We start from the raw sequence: 15334 nt of genomic DNA, 5'->3' as shown, positions 1-15334 counted from the left end.
TAGGTTACACAGCAGACAAGTGGTGAAGCTGGGATTAGAACCCATGACCTTCTGACTCCTAGGCCCGGGCTCTACCCACTGCACCATGTATATATCCTTCTACCTACCTTTTCCCCTACTACTCTGTGCCTCAGTGACCTCATCTGTAAAATGGGGATTAAGACTGTGAGCCTCACGTGGGACAACCTGATTACCCTGTATCTACCCAAGCGCTTAGAACAGTGCTCTGCACATAGTAAGTGCTGAACAAATACCAACATTATTTTTATTATTTGTATTTCTTTCAATGTCTCTCTCCCCCTCTAGGCTGTAAATTCCTCCTGGGTAGGGATCGTGTCTACCAACTCTGTTGAATTGTTCTCCACCAAGTGCTTGTAGTATTCTGCACACACAGGAAGCGCTCAAAAAATGCTTTTGATTGATCCACCCACTCTGGGGGGGTCAAAGAGGGACCAGCATTGGTCGCTGGGAATGGAGCCTAGAGAGGGAGAGTATCAGCCCAAGGACGGGCAGCACATCACTGGCCTTGGAGCCCAGATGTGCTCCCTCCACCCAATCTCTCCGGTCCCTTCCTGCACCCCCCCCCCACAGCCCCCCAGGAGAAGATACCTCGGGGAACTCACGACCCAAAGAGGCAGAGCCAACCATGCCCCCAACGAGGTGGGCAGAGGGGGTGAGGGAGCAGATGGAGGCAGGAGGGCATAGCTGTAGCCAGGCCTACACTGCAAGGGTGGGGGGAAGGTGCCGGGGAGGGGGATGGGGCGGGCCAGGGGAGCCGGGAGAAGAGGGAATCGATTGAAAGTGCTCTGAACAACAGTGGGAAGAGCTAAAGGCTTTTCTGGGGCCGTTCCATGGCTCCCGGCCTCCTCGCCAGTAGAGCGGATGTTGTGATACCGCAGAGCCCAAGGAGACGGACCCCTCCCCTCCACTCCCCTCCTCTCCCTCCCGCCCCTCACGCCCCCTTGTGCCAAGGGAAAAACAGAGAGAATAAGAACAAAGGAGAAAAACTGGAGAGCCCCACCCTCTGCATGGGTAACAAGGCCGACATGACCATGCGACCTGCATTCCCTCTCGCCACTCCCTCTCCCGGCTCCCCTGTCTCTCCTCCCCACCAAAACCCACCCCCAGGTCCACTGTGACTTGACCTTTCTTCCCCCATCCCTCCCCATCCCAGCAGCAGGGCAAAGGAGGCAGAGAGGAGTCCATGCAGAGTCACTGGGCTTCATGAAGGTTCCCCAAAACCTGTCAGCACCCCCATCCCAGACAGAGATACACCCATACATCCCAGATCCCCTTCACCCCCGTCCTGGGGCACGTTCACGCAAACTCCAAGTCCCCCACTGCCGCTGTCTCCGGTTAAGGGGGGACATATACAGAGTCCCAGAATCCCCCACCTCCCACAGCGAGGGGCAAACACAAAGGCTATTCTACCCCAAACCCCCAAGTCAGAAATGCAAATATATAAAGTCCCAGATTCCCTGCTTCTGACTAGAAGGATAAAAAGTCCCAGGCTTTCCCCTCTCCCCTCCGACCCACTCCGCCTCCACACACACACAAAGTCAGGGGTACACACGTACAAAGTCATTGACTACTCTGCCTTCTGTGCGTGCACAAAGGGCCCAGACTCTCCAGCCCCCATCCAGGGACCCCATATACTGAGAAGGAGTGTGGCCTAGTGGATAGAGCACGGACCTCAGAGTCAGTAGGACCTGAGTTCTAATCCCAGCTCTTCCACTTGCCCGCTGTGTGACCCTGGGCAAGTCACTTCACTTCTCTGTGCTTCAGTTACCTCACTGGTAAAATGGGTTTAAGATTGTGAGGTCCATGTGGGACACAGACTGTGTCCCACCTGATTACCCTGTATCTATGCCAGTGCCTGGCACATAGTAAGCATTTAACAAATACCATAAAAAAAATGGACCCAGAGCCCCAAACCCACCCTCACAGCCTGGGGAAAACCGAGCCAATGGAACAGGCCCACTGTCAGTGAGTCAGCCAGTCAATCGTATTTATTGAGTGCTTACTGTACTAAGTGCTTGGGAGAGAACAGTATAACAATATAACAGACACATTCTCTGCTCACAATGAGCTTACAATCTAGCGGGCCACTGGTGAAGGCGGGCTAGTCACACAGCCTGCGTGGGAGCCCAGTCACAGGGACACTGAGATCTGGCCAGGAAGGGCCAAGGGGTGGAATCCTGAAGCAGGAAAACCCAGCTCTGCCCCATCCCACACCCCAAGCTAAATTGGGCTAACTTCTCGAGGCAGCTCCTTGCCAGTCTCTTCCCAGCTCCATTCATGGAGGAAGAGACAGCAGCTCCACTGCATCCCTTTGGCTACCAGGCTCCACCCCAGCCCCCTCCTGTGCTCTCTGTTTGGTCCACTGCCCATCCCCCTCTCCCTCCCACTTCTCCATCTCACCATCATCCTCTCGCCCACATCCTTCCTCTGGCCTGGAACACCCTCCCTCCTCATATCCGACAGACAGTGACTCTCCCCCCCCTTCAAGGCCTTATTGAAGGCACATCTCCTCCAAGAGGCCTTCCCCTACTAAGCCCTCCTTTCCTCTTCTCCCACTCCCTTCTGCGTCACCCTGACTTACTTCCTATTCATCCCCCCTCCCAGCCCCACAGCACTTATGTCCCTATCTGTCATTTTATTTATATTACTGTCTGTCTCTCCCTCTAGACTGTAAGCTCACTGTGGGCAGTGAATGCATCTGCTTATTGTTCATTCAATCCATTGTATTTATTGAGCGCTTCCTGTGTGCAAAGTACTGTTCTAAGCGCTTGGGAGAGTACAATATAACAGACACATTTCTACCCACAACGAGCTCTATATTAAACTCTCCCAATCATCTTAGTAGAGTGCTCTGCACACATTAAGCGCTCAATAAATACGATTGACTGACTAACTGACTGAGTGATTCTGGCTGGGAGAAGCCAGAAATCCGCAGGCAGTCGTCTCCATCCTCCCACGTCCCTGTCCTTTGCCTTGCAGGCTGGGGGAGCAAACCAGAGTCTGGGGGAGCAGATGAGGGGCTGGGGGAGCAGATGGTGTCTCGGGATGGGAAGTGGAGGTGTGGGCCAGGCCCGGGCTCCTGTGAGGATGCGTTAACCACAATGGACCAGGCCACAAGGCTCCGGTTTCTGCCAGCTGCCCTCCCTATCCCGGCCCCCGTTTCCTCCCTTTCCTACCGAACCCCTCCACTCTTCTGTCCGGGACTCTCTTTCTGGGCCCATCTCAGGAGACCCAGCCTAGAGCTCAGTCAGTATGCAGTGGTAATAATAATAATAATCGTGATATTTGTTAAGCACTTACTATGTGCCAGGCACCGTACTAAACGCTGGGGTGGATACAAGCAAATCAGATTGGGCACAGACTCTGTCCCAAGTGAGGCTCACAATCTCAATCTCCATTTTCCAGATGAGGGAACTGAGGCCCAGAGAAGTGAAGTGACTTGCTCAAAATCACACAGCAGACAAGTGGCAAAGCCGGAATTAGAACCCAGATCCTCTGGCTCCAAGGCCCGTCTTCTATCCACTAGGCCATCTTCTCGTTGTGAGGGCCTTTTGTGGCGCCTTACTAAGCACTTGGGAGAGGACAGTACTACAAAGTTGGAAGACACATTCCCTGCATACAAGGAGCTTACAGTTTAGTCAGTTCCCACGTCTCCTATTGTGAGTTCATTGATTCATTCTATTGTATTTATTGAGGGTTTACTGTCTGCAGAGCTCTGTACTAAGCATTTGGGAGAGTGCAATACAACAATAAACAGAAACATTCCCTGCCCACAAGGACCTTGTGCCAGACACCGTACTAAGCGCTGGGGTGGATACAAGCAAATCAGGTTGGGCCCGGTCCCTGTCAGCTGACTTTCAGTCCTGCCCTGTCCCCACCCCCTCCTGGCTCGATAAGAGGCAGAGAGAAGAAGCCTGGTGATGTGGCAACGTTTGCTCTGATGATTTTTTTAACCTGCAGCAGAAGCCTGACACACCCAGTACCTGGAAGTCAATGAAAGAAACAGGAATCTCTGGGATGCTGCTGGGTGTGTGCAAGATATGTGAGGCAACCCCTTCTGAAGATGGGCCAGAGAAGCAGCCTGGCCTGCTGGGAAAGAGCCGGAGCCTGGAAGTCAGGGGATCTGAGTTCTAATCTCCGCTCTGCCAATTGGTTACTGTGGGATCTTAGGCAAGTCGCTTAACGTCTCTGTGCCTCAGCTTCCTCAGCTGTAAAATGGGGATTTAACACCTGTATTCCCTCCTACTTAGACTGTGAACCCCATGAAGGAGAGAGACTGTGTCTGACCTGATTCGTCTGTATCTACTCCAAAGTTTAGAACAGTGGAAGATGCATAGTAAGTGCTTAACAAATATAACAATAAGAATAACAACAAAAATAAAAATGTGAGCCAATCGGGACAATCTGACCTGATTATATTTGTACCCACCCCAGTGTTTAGTACCATGCTCGGTGCATAGCAAGTGCTTAACAAATACAGTTATTATCAGGGTGAACCAGAAGATAGCAGATTCTAGAGGGAAAATCTTGGATTCTAGACCTGTTTTTGCCACTGACCTGCTGGGGGACTTTCTGCAAGTCACTTACTCTCTCTGGGCCTCAGTGTAACATGGGACTAGGAGATTCTAGCCCCACTGCAGCTTCTGGGCAACTGAGGATGATACTATTGAGGCATTTAGGGTGTTCGGAACTACACACCGGAGAGGTCAGAGTCCTTGGTTCTACTGGTGTAATATCCATCAACTCCTGCAGCCAGCATCAAACCTGGGGGAGAGGACCTCATTTTTAAAGGGACTAAAGGCTGAGCTGAAGTGCTTTGATTTCATATACTTCATGGTTTATTAGGATTTGCTAACAGAGAAGCAGTAAGAAATAGTGGATAGAGCATGGGCCTGAGAGTCAGAAAGACCTAGGTTCCGAACCTGACCCCGCCGCTTGTCTGCTGTGTGACCTTGGGCAAGTCACTTCACCTTCTCTCAGTCTCACTTCCCTCATCTATCAAATGGGGATTAATAGTAATAGTGTTGGTATTTGTTAAGCGCTTACTGTGTGCAGAGCACTGTTCTAAGCACTGGGGGAGGTACAGGGTCATCAGGTTGTCCCATGTGAGGCTCACAGTTAATCCCCATTTTACAGATGAGGTAACTGAGGCACAGAGAAATGAAGTGACTTGCCCACAGTCACACAGCTGACAAGTGGCAGAGCTGGGATTCGAAGCCATGACCTCTGTCTCCCAAGCCCGGGTTCTTTCCACTGAGCCGCACTGTTTCTCTAAGTCTGTGGACAGACTCTGTCCAACCTGATTATCTTGTATCTACCCCAGCACTTAGTATGGTGCCTGGTATATAGTAAGTGCTTAACAAATACCATCATTATTTTTATTTGCTTAACAAGCATTTGCTTCTTCCCCTGAGGAAAAAAAAATGCCCTTCCAACGGTTTCTTCTTCCTTTAGGGTTGTTTGTTTTGCAACAGCTGAGCCTTCCTGAGCCCTGTCAGGTGCCCCCAGCTGCGAACTGCAACCTGGGCGGTTGAAGGGAACAGAGAGAAAGGGCCACAGCAGGAGGCCAGATGGTGCCCTCTGCGATTGGAGGGCCAGGTGGGGAGTTGGCATTGCCTTGGTCCTAAGATGGGCAGAGGAAACCAACTTGATCTGGCCCTGCCTCCTTGTCTGTCCCCCTGCTGCATTTTGAACAGAAAGGCTATTTTTAAAAAAAACCTCTTCCTCCAAAAAGCCTTCCCAGATTTCCCCTTGGGTTCTTGTCACTTTGGCCACTCTAACTCTCCCCTTATCCTTTAATTAATTAGTACTGTTTATTGAATGTCTTTTGTGTGTTCAGTACTGTATTATTACATTGTGAGAATGTAATAATGATAATAATAATGGTATTTGTTAAGAAAACATAGAATAGAAGAAGACAGGATCCCTGACCACAGGGAGTTTATAATCTTACAGTCTAGACCATAATAATTCATAATAATTAATGGTATTTCTTAAGCACCTACTATGTGCCAGGCACTGTACTAAACGCTGGGGTGGATACAAGCAAATCGTGTTGGATAAAGCCCCTGTCCCACATAGTCTTAATCCCTGTTTACAGATGAGGTAATGGAGGCACAGAGAAGTAAGTGACTTGCCCAAGGCCACCCAGCAGACAAGTGGCACATCTGGGATTAGAACTCATGACCTCCTGACTCCCAGGCCCATGCTCTATCCATTACGCCATGGGGCTTCCCACAGATACACCAGGCAAACTATGTAAATGTGATTCAGTTGTAGTTGGATCTTTTCGGCTTCTGTTTCTGAAACTTGTGCTTTACGTCTGTTTGTCTGGACCTGTCTGGCAGGAAACTTCTGGAGGGTGGAGACCGCGATGTCTTCGTTAACTCTCTGCAGGCCTAGGAGGCTTTGTCCAAGGCAGACAATCTCTGCAGTTGACAATCACCGCAGCGAAGCAGTATGGCCTAGCGGAAAGAACACGCACTTGGGAGTCAGAGGATGTGGCTCCTAATCCCGGCTCTGCCACAGGTCTGCTGTGTGACCTTGGGCAAGTCATGTCACTTCTCTGTGCGGGGATTATTATGAATAATAATAATAATAATGATATTTGTTAAGTGCTTACTATATGCCAAGCACTGTTCTAAGCACTGGTGTAGATACAGGGTAATCAGGTTGTCCCACTTGGGGCTCACACTTTTAATCCCCATTTGACAGATGAGGTAACAGGCCCAGAGAAGTGAAGTGACTTGCACAAGGTCACTCAGCAGACATGAAGACTGTGAGCCCCATGTGGGACAGGGACTGTGTCCAACCTGATTAACTCGTCTCCACCCCAGTGCTCAGAATAATAATAATAATAATGTTGGTATTTGTTAAGCGCTTACTATGTGCAGAGCACTGTTCTAAGTGCTGGGGTAGATACAGGGTAATCTTTAATCCCCATTTGACAGATGATGTAACTGAGGCCCATAGAAGTGCAGTGACTTGTCCAAGGTCACACAGAAGACATGAAGACTGTGAGCCCCACGTGGGACAGGGACTGTGTCCAGCCTAACTCGTCTCTACCCCAGTGCTCACAACAGTGGCTGGCCCACAGTAAGCGCTTCACAAGTACCAGATGAAGAACGATAATGTCTTCATAACATAATAATCTAATTATATTATTATTTTTATTGTTGTTATTATTATGATCCCGCAGTCGGATCTTCTGCGGGCTGCTGCAGCTGGGGGACGCCGAAGTCCTCGCAGAAGGTGGGAAAGGCCCAAAGTCCAGTTGTTGAGCCGACAGAAGTCATGATCACCAAGGTGCTTAGTTGCCCCCACCCCAATCTACCCCACCCCAATCTCCCCCACCCGGGCGCTTTCTGAGCGCACTGCGCCCCCAAGTGGTTGCAGGGCGGAAGGAGCACTCATGAAACTCAAAGCACCACAGGGACCTGGACAATGTAAGGCAAAATCATCTCTCTACCCCCTGCTCCTTCTCTCCTTTCTCCCACTCCCATCCAGACAGCGGCCTGTTTAAAAGGAGCAGATCCCTAAAACACCCTCTTGCTCCCATGCGGGAGGCAGGCGGATGGGGGAGAAGGCCGGTGGTTGCGGGATTAAAGAGCCGGCCCGGCGCAGTGGGTTCCAATTCTGCCTTGGCCACTCCTGCGCTGGGTGACCTTGGACCGGTCCCTAGGTCTCTCTGAGCGTTAGTTTCCCCCTGTGGAAAATGGGGCAGAGCTATCCCAGGCCTCCCCGGGACCGTGGGGAGAGGTGAGATGGACTAGACTAAACAGGGTTGGCAGGCACTTTGGGGATAGCGAGTGCTGCCTAATGGCTATAAATAAACGCTGCCCATCTGATGAGGGACTAAAAAAGGAAGACAAAACTGAAAAGGAAAATCTTGGCGAATGTGGGAAGAGGTGACGAAATAAGATAAATGGGAGAAAATGCTGCTAAACGGAGCCTTTTCTCTTCCCCGGCCTCCGCTGCCTGCTGAAAACCACCCCTCCTCCACACCCCCAGGAGGCAGCCACTTCTGGGGAGGAGCACGGGTCGGTGCCAGCTTCCCCAAAAGGGAGGTGGAGGACACTGGGTCCATTGACACCACTGAGGCTGGAGTTCCACCCTGAAGCGCTCCAGTTAGGGGACAGCGGGTGACTCCAGGGCAGGGTGAGAAGAGGGCAAGGGCAGAATGAATGGACTGATTCACTCTCCGGAAGAAATGAGAGAGAACTGTGAGTCGCCAAACCCTTCCTCAAGGGTCATAGCCATCTCAGGGCAAGCTGAGGGTGTCCAGGGACGCTGGAAATAATTGTGGTATCTGTTAAGCGCTTGCTATGTACCAGACACTCTTCTAAGCACTGGGGTAGATACAAGATAATCGGTTTGGATGTAGTCCCTACCCAACATGGGGCTCACATTCTTAATTCCCATTTTACAGATGAGGAAACTAGGCCACCCAAGGTCACACAGCAGACAAGTGGTGGAGCAGGGATTAGAACCCAGGTCCTTCTACCTCCCAGGTCCTTGATCTAGCCATTAGGCCATACTGCTTCTCGATAGCCAGGGGGCATCAGGACCCTGCCCCTGGGGAGTGCAGAACCAGTGACTGGTGGGTGGAGTGAGGGGAAGAAGCATTTATAGCATGCGTAAAGTGGTAGAAGGGTAGAAGAATTGATTCAAGCACCCGAGGAGGAGCTGGAAGTCAAGAAGTTCAGAAGCAGGGAGGCCTAGTGGAAAGAGCCCAGGCCTTGGAGTCAGAGGACCTGGGTTCTAATTCCTACTTTGCCAGTTGCTTGCTGTGTGATATCTTGGGTAGGTCACTTAACTTCTCTGTACCAGAATTTCCTCAACTGTAAAATGGGGATTAAATCCTACGCCTTCCTACTTGGACTGTGAGCCCCACTGGGGACAGGGACTGTGTCCAACCTGGTAAACTAGAATATATCCCATTGCTTAGAACAGTGCTTGACACATAGTAAGCACTTAACAAATACCATGAAAAAAAAACCCAAGTGATGGGAGAGTGTAAAATCTTAAAACCCTCAAACAGAGACTCGACCCACATCCTCCACCCCTAAATTAACATCCGCCCAAGATAGAGATTGAGAAGCAGCGTGGCCTAGTTGATAGAGCAAGGGCCTGGAAGTGTAAAGGACTTGGGTTCTAATCCCCGCTCTGCCACTTGTCTGCTGTGTGACCTTGGGCAAGTCACTTAACTTCTCTTCACTTCAGTTACCTCATCTGTAAAACAGGGATTAGTACTGTGAGCTCCACGTGGAACATGGAGTGCATTCAACTGTCATTAGCTTATAGCTACCCCAGCACTTAGTAGAGTGCCAGGCATATAGTGAGCATTTAACAAATACCCATCCTGTCCTAGGATTCTGTTCCTGGGGCCCTCTCCCTTGCCCATTCCATTTCAGGGGTCCATAGTGACCTCTGATTTACCATTTTGGTCTCCCAAATAATAGTAGTAATTAGGTCTGTCTCCCTTTCTAGACTGTAAAACTCATTATGGGAAGGGACATGTCTGCTAATTCTGTTGTATTAAGCTCCCCTAAGCACTTAGTACAGTGTTCTGTACATAGTAAGCACTCAATAAATACTATTGATTAATATTGTTATCAGTGATAATAATAATAGCATTTGTTAAGCCCTGTATTAAGTGCTAGTAAAGATACAAAATAATCCAGTCAGACATAGTTTAGCCTGGAAGCTCGCTGTGGGCAGAGAATGTGTCTGTTATATTGTACTCTCCCAAGAGTTTAGTACAGTGCTTTGCACACAGCAAGTGTTCAATAAATAAGATTGACTGACTGTAATAGTTCCTGCACCCACCATGGGACTCATACTCTAAAGGAAGAAGGAGAAGAGGTGTTTCAGCCCTATTTTACAGAGGAGAAAACTGAGGCCCTCAGAAGCAGTATGATATAGGTGGATAGACCATAGGTCTGGGAGTCAGTAGGTAATGTGTTCTAATCCCAGCTCTGCCACTTGTCTGCTGTGTGATTTTGGTCAAGTCACTTCACTTCTCTGTGCTTCAATTCCCTCATCTGTAAAATGGGGCTAGAGACTGTGAGCTCATGTGGGACAGGGACTATGTCCAACCCAATTTGCTTGTGTCCACCCCAGCACTTAGTACAGTGCCTCGTACCCAGTAAGCAGTTAACAAATACCAGAATTATTATTTGTATTATTATTATTATTTTAAGTGAGTCGGTCCAAGGTTACACAGCAGACAAGTGGTGGAGTCAGAATTAGAAGCCAGGCAGAGAGGCTACCTCTCTGCTGCCCCAGGAGGTCCACGTGGGGGGGATTTTTCAGCGACACAGTTCCAAGCCCTTTCCTGATAAAACTCCCCAGCTGGTGCTGTTTACAGAGCAAAGTCCAGGCTATTCTGGGGACTGCAGTGGGGAGAGTCTATTTTTCTCATTGACATGGATGTGGACCACCTCCTCTCTTCCTACCCCGCCTCCCTTCCAGGTTCTCCCTCAAAGTCCCCCCTCCCCTCCCCAAGGCCTCCTCTGGCTGTCTCTTGGACTCGTCCCTGGGCCTCTAACCACCGACGCTGGGGATATCAGGTGTGACGACCCCTGTCAGAGTCCCCCCACCCTTCTCCCGGCTGCCAGTCGCCTAGCGACCTTCCCAAAACAGAAGGCAGCAGGCCACTGTCTCTAGTTTCCTCAACCTCCTCCCTGGAATAGTTTAGGGATAAGTCAGAAAATGATGGCACTCGGCAGACTCCGAAACGGCCTTTTCAGTTCCTGCCATACAAGGCCGGATTGGCCCAATTTATCCCCCTCCAACGTTAGACTGCAGATGGGTATAAATACACTCGCACACGCACTCGCACACGCACTCAAACTCCCGGCCTTTCCAAGCTATCAGCATTCCTCAGCTATTGAGTCAAAAGTCTCTCCCCAGACAGAGAAGCCAAATGGGGAAAGAAAAAAAAAAAGGCAGATGAGTTGGATAGAGGAAAATGATTTTTTAAAATATATTTATTGAGTGCTTATTGTGCAAAGAGCACTGTACTGAACACTTGGGAGAGTACGATACAACAATAAACAGACACATTCCCTGCCCACAAGGATCTTACAGTCTAGAGGGGGAGACAGACAGACATTAATATAAATAAGTAAAGGACAGGTATGTTCATTTCCTGGAGGAAAGGCTCAGCAAGTGAATGGGTGGCAATGGGAGTGGCTTTGGATGGTTCAGGGAGAGTTTTGTAGGGAGCTGTTCTAGATCCAGAGCCTATAGGCATCTAGACTGTAAGATCGTTAGGGGCAGGGAACGTGTCTGCTAATTCTGTGGTATTGTTCTCTCCCAAGTGCTTAGTACAGTGCTCTGCATATAGTAAGGGCTCAATAAATACCATTGATTGGTTGAAACCTGATCCTCATACGAGGGGAGGGAGGGGGCAATTAGAGGGTTGGGGGAGCTGGAGGGTGGGTGGGAGTTTGCGTATAGCCCATCATCATCATCAATGGTATTTATTGAGTGCTTACTGTAATAATGTTGGTATTGTTAAGTGCTTACTATTTGCAGAGCACTGTTCTAAGCGCTGGGGTAGATACAGGGTAATCAGGTTGCTCCACATGAGGCTCACAGTTAATCCCCATTTTACAGATGAGGTAACTGAGGCACAGAGAAGTTAAGTGACTTGCCCACAGTCACACAGCTGACAAGTGGCAGAGTTGGGATTCAAACCCATGACCTCTGACTCCCAAGCCTGGGCTTTTTCCACTGAGCCACGCTGCTTCTCTCTGCAGAGCACTATGGTGAGATCTTGGGGGAGTACAATACAACACAGTTGGTCGACACAGTCCCTGTCAACAAGCTTACGGTCTAGAGGGTCTAGTGGAAAGAGCATGGGCCTGGGAGTCAGAAGACCTGGGTTCTAATTTCTAGTCCCAGCTCCACCATTTGCTTGCTGTGTGATCTAGGGCAAGTGATTTAGCTTCCCTGTGCTTCCATTTCCTCATCTGTAAAATGGGGATTAAATCCATGTCCTCCCTCCCACTTAGATTGCAAGCCCCTTGTGGGACTGGGACAATCCGATCTGACAATGCTTGGCACAAAGTAAGTGCATTATTCTTCTTCTTATTATTCTGACAAATAGCCCCATTCTTGCTAAGGGGAGAGGTAAAACTAGACGATGTAGCAATCGTAGAGAAGCGGTGTGGCCTGAGGGATAGAGCATAGGTCTGGGAGTCAGAAGGACCTGGGTTCTAATCTCAGCCTCGCCACTTGTCTGCTGTGTGACCTTAGACAAATCATTTCACTTCTCTGTGGTTCAGGTATTTCATCTGTAAAATGAGGATTAAGACTGTGAGCCCTATGTGGAATATGGACTGTGTCCCACCTGATTAGCTTGAATCTACCCCAGTGCTTAGAATGGTGCCTAGCACACAGTAAGTGCTTAACAAATACAATAAGAAAAAAACCCCAGGGGAGCAGATTCAGAGTTTGGGGCCCAGCACCCCTCCCACTTCCATGCCCCAAGCCATGTCACCCTCTTTTCTGCCTTCTCCTACAAAAACTCATTAGAACTGCTGAGTTATGGCCGAGAGGATTATAAACCACGTAAAACAAGGTCGAAAGCCTAGGCTCCCCAACACCCCAGCTTCCTCACAGCACAGACTATAAAGCATAAATACCCTGTTGGGGCTGTTTACACATGTCTCCTTCCCACTTCTCCAGTGACGGGAGGGAGAAATGGGGTGTCAGCGTTGAGAGGATCAGAGAAGATTTTAGAGAGCCCTGCCCGACCCTGGCACTCTCCCCAGGTTCCGCCACCGCTCACCATGTCAACTGCCCTGCGGGTGAACAAGATGGCTGAAATAATAATAATAATTGTAGTATTTGTTAAGCGCTTACTATTTTCCAGGCACTGTATTTATTAAGTACAGAAATCCCACAAGCAGCATGGCCTAGTGGAAAGAACCTGGGCCTGGGAGTCAGAAGACGGGTTCTAATCCCAGCTTTACGACATGTCTGCTGTATGACCTTGGGCAAGTCAGTCAGTCATATTTATTGAACACTTACTGTGTGCTGAGCTCTACTAAATACTTGGGGGAGTACAATATAACCATAAACAGATTCATTCCCTGCCCACTGAACTTACTTAACTCCTTCTTGCTTCAGTTACCTCACATGTAAAATGGAGATGAAAACTGTGAGCCCCGTATGGGACAAGGCCTTTGTCCAACCCGATTAGCTCATTTCTACCCCAGCACCTAGAAAGGTGTTTGGCACACTGTAAGCGCTTAACAAATACCACAACTATTATTATACCTCTTATTATTAGACTCACAGTCCCCATCCCCATTTTACAGATGAGGTCTCTGAAGCACAGAGAAGTGAGTTGACTTGACCAAGATCACACAGCAGCCAAGTGGCCGTGATTCCCAAGCCTGTATTCTAGCTACTCCACCATGCTGCTTCTCTGCTCGGGTCGCCCCCCACCCCACATCAGACCCTCCTCCGTGGGTAGGGCAGGCAGCTGGGAGGAAGATAATACTAATGAGGGTATCTGTTAAGCGTTTACTATGTGCCAAGCACTATTCTAAGCGCTGGGGTAGATACAAGGAAATCAGGTTATCCCACGTGGGGCGCACAGTCTTCACCCCCATTTGACAGATGAGGTCACTGAGGCCCACTGTGAGCCCGTCGTTGGGCGAGGATTGTCTCTGTTGCCGAATTGTCCATTCCAAGCGCCTGGTTCAGTGCCCTGCACATCGTAAGCGCTCAATAAATACGATCGAATGAATGAATGGACTCGCCTCCGGTCACACAGCTGAGTGGCGGAGGCGGAATTAGAACCCACGACCTCTGACTCCCAAGATCGGGGTGTTGCCACTAAGCCACGGTGCTTCTCGACAGCCCCGGGGCCTGGCAGGGGAGTGAGAGGGAGAGAGAGCCCCCCTACCCGCCCCCGAGCCGGGGGAGGCCCGGGCCTGCCAAGCTGATGCGGGGAGGATGCGGGGAGGATGCGGGGGCCGCTGCTGGTCTCCTCCCCCCTGGGCCTGGGCCTGGGCCTGGCCCCGGGCCCAGCCGGCTGCCAAATGGGCGCGTCCCAGGCGGCCGGAGCCCGGGGGGAGGGGGAGATCCGGTGTCGGGCTGCAGCTGGCATTGCAGCTGGCGGAGGGGGGCGGCCGGGACCGGGCGGGCCAGGGCCGGGAACCGGGCGGCCCGGGGGATTCACACCCCCAGCCATGGCCAGCGCCAAGCAGGCCCACCGGACACCCCCCAGGGACGAGGCGGGAGCCCCGGAGAGGTAAGGGGGAGCTGGGGGGGACCCCCACCCCGAGGGAGGCCCGAGACCCCGCGGTGACCCTCCCACGTGGGCCATCCCCGACACTCTTCCCACGACCCGCGGCTTCATCTGGCCGCACCCACCGGCCAGCGCGGAGTTACACCCGTAGCCCCCCTCCCCGGGCCCCCTTGGTGACCCACCCCCACCCTCCGCCTTCGTCCCGCCTTTCTCCGGCCTTAGGGTCCTGGTCCTGGGTGGGTGGGGGGCTGAGGCCCAGGCTGCAGGGGAGGGGAGGGGTGCTGTCGGAGGAGAAGCCCCCCGAGCCGGAGGATGGCCCCCACTCTGCGCCCTGGGGTCGCGGACTCGGTAGCAGAAACGACAGGGTGGGGGGCACAACCCCATTCACGCCCGCCTTGTCGGGGTCATAGTCACACCTGTTCCGGGCAGTCAGCGTTTCCATAAATGTAGGCATTGAAACATGCTGCTCTCAAAACTCTGGCCCTCCTTCCCCGTTTCCCCCCTCTCCCTCCCTCTGGCCTCTTCTTCGTCTCTCCATCTTCTCTCTCCCTTTCCCTCCCTGTCTCCCTCCTCCCTGTTGCTCTTTCCTTCCCTTCCCTCTTCTCCCTGACTCCTTCCTGTTGCTCTCTCTCTCCTTTACACCCCCCACCCCCGTCTTTCTTCTCCTTTCTTCTTGTTGCACTTTCCCTTCCTCCCTTCCTTCCTTCTTCTCCTCCCCGTCTCCGTCCTGTTGCTCTCTCTCCCTCCTTCACCTCCCTGTCTCCATTCTCCCTTCTTCTTGTCACCCTTTCCCTCCCTCTCTCCATCCTCCCTTCTTCTTGTTGCTCTTTCCCTCCCTCCTCCCTGTTGCTCTCTCCCTCTTTTCCTTCCTGTGTGGCCTTGGGCAAGTGACTTCACTTCTCTGTGCCTCAGCTACCTCATCTGTAAAATGGGGATTGAGACTGTGAGCACACAGGGACAGGGTCTGTGTCTGACCTGATTTGCCTGGATCCACCCCGGTGCTTATTACGGTGCCTGGCACAAAGTAAGTGCTGAACAAATGCC

General features: G+C 51.2%; 1 protein-coding gene across 11 annotated transcripts in view; it reads left to right on the top strand.

Annotated features, from left to right (window-relative positions):
- SYNC (syncoilin, intermediate filament protein) overlaps nucleotides 1-15334 on the top strand; it is a 40164-nt gene that overhangs the window by 14046 nt on the left and 10784 nt on the right. The window contains exons 1-2 of one of the 11 annotated variants that reach the window (XM_039914372.1): nucleotides 4321-4357; nucleotides 7220-7326. The exons of 5 other annotated variants lie outside the window; for them this stretch is intronic. Coding sequence is in view for 4 of the 6 variants with exons in the window: in XM_039914374.1 (XP_039770308.1) it covers nucleotides 14232-14293 (62 nt within the window). In the remaining 2 variants the exon portion in view is untranslated. Of the gene's footprint in view, nucleotides 1-4320; nucleotides 4358-7219; nucleotides 7327-12064; nucleotides 12097-14158; nucleotides 14294-15334 lie in introns of those variants that run through there. 5 more of the 11 variants (XM_029081239.1, XM_039914367.1, XM_039914374.1 and 2 more) reach the window with 5 other exon arrangements.

The sequence above is a fragment of the Ornithorhynchus anatinus genome, chromosome 16 (assembly GCF_004115215.2).
Source record: "Ornithorhynchus anatinus isolate Pmale09 chromosome 16, mOrnAna1.pri.v4, whole genome shotgun sequence".
NCBI lineage: Eukaryota > Metazoa > Chordata > Mammalia > Monotremata > Ornithorhynchidae > Ornithorhynchus > Ornithorhynchus anatinus.
The sequence above is the reverse complement of the archived record's forward strand: the minus strand, read 5'-3'. Positions and strand labels throughout refer to the sequence as shown.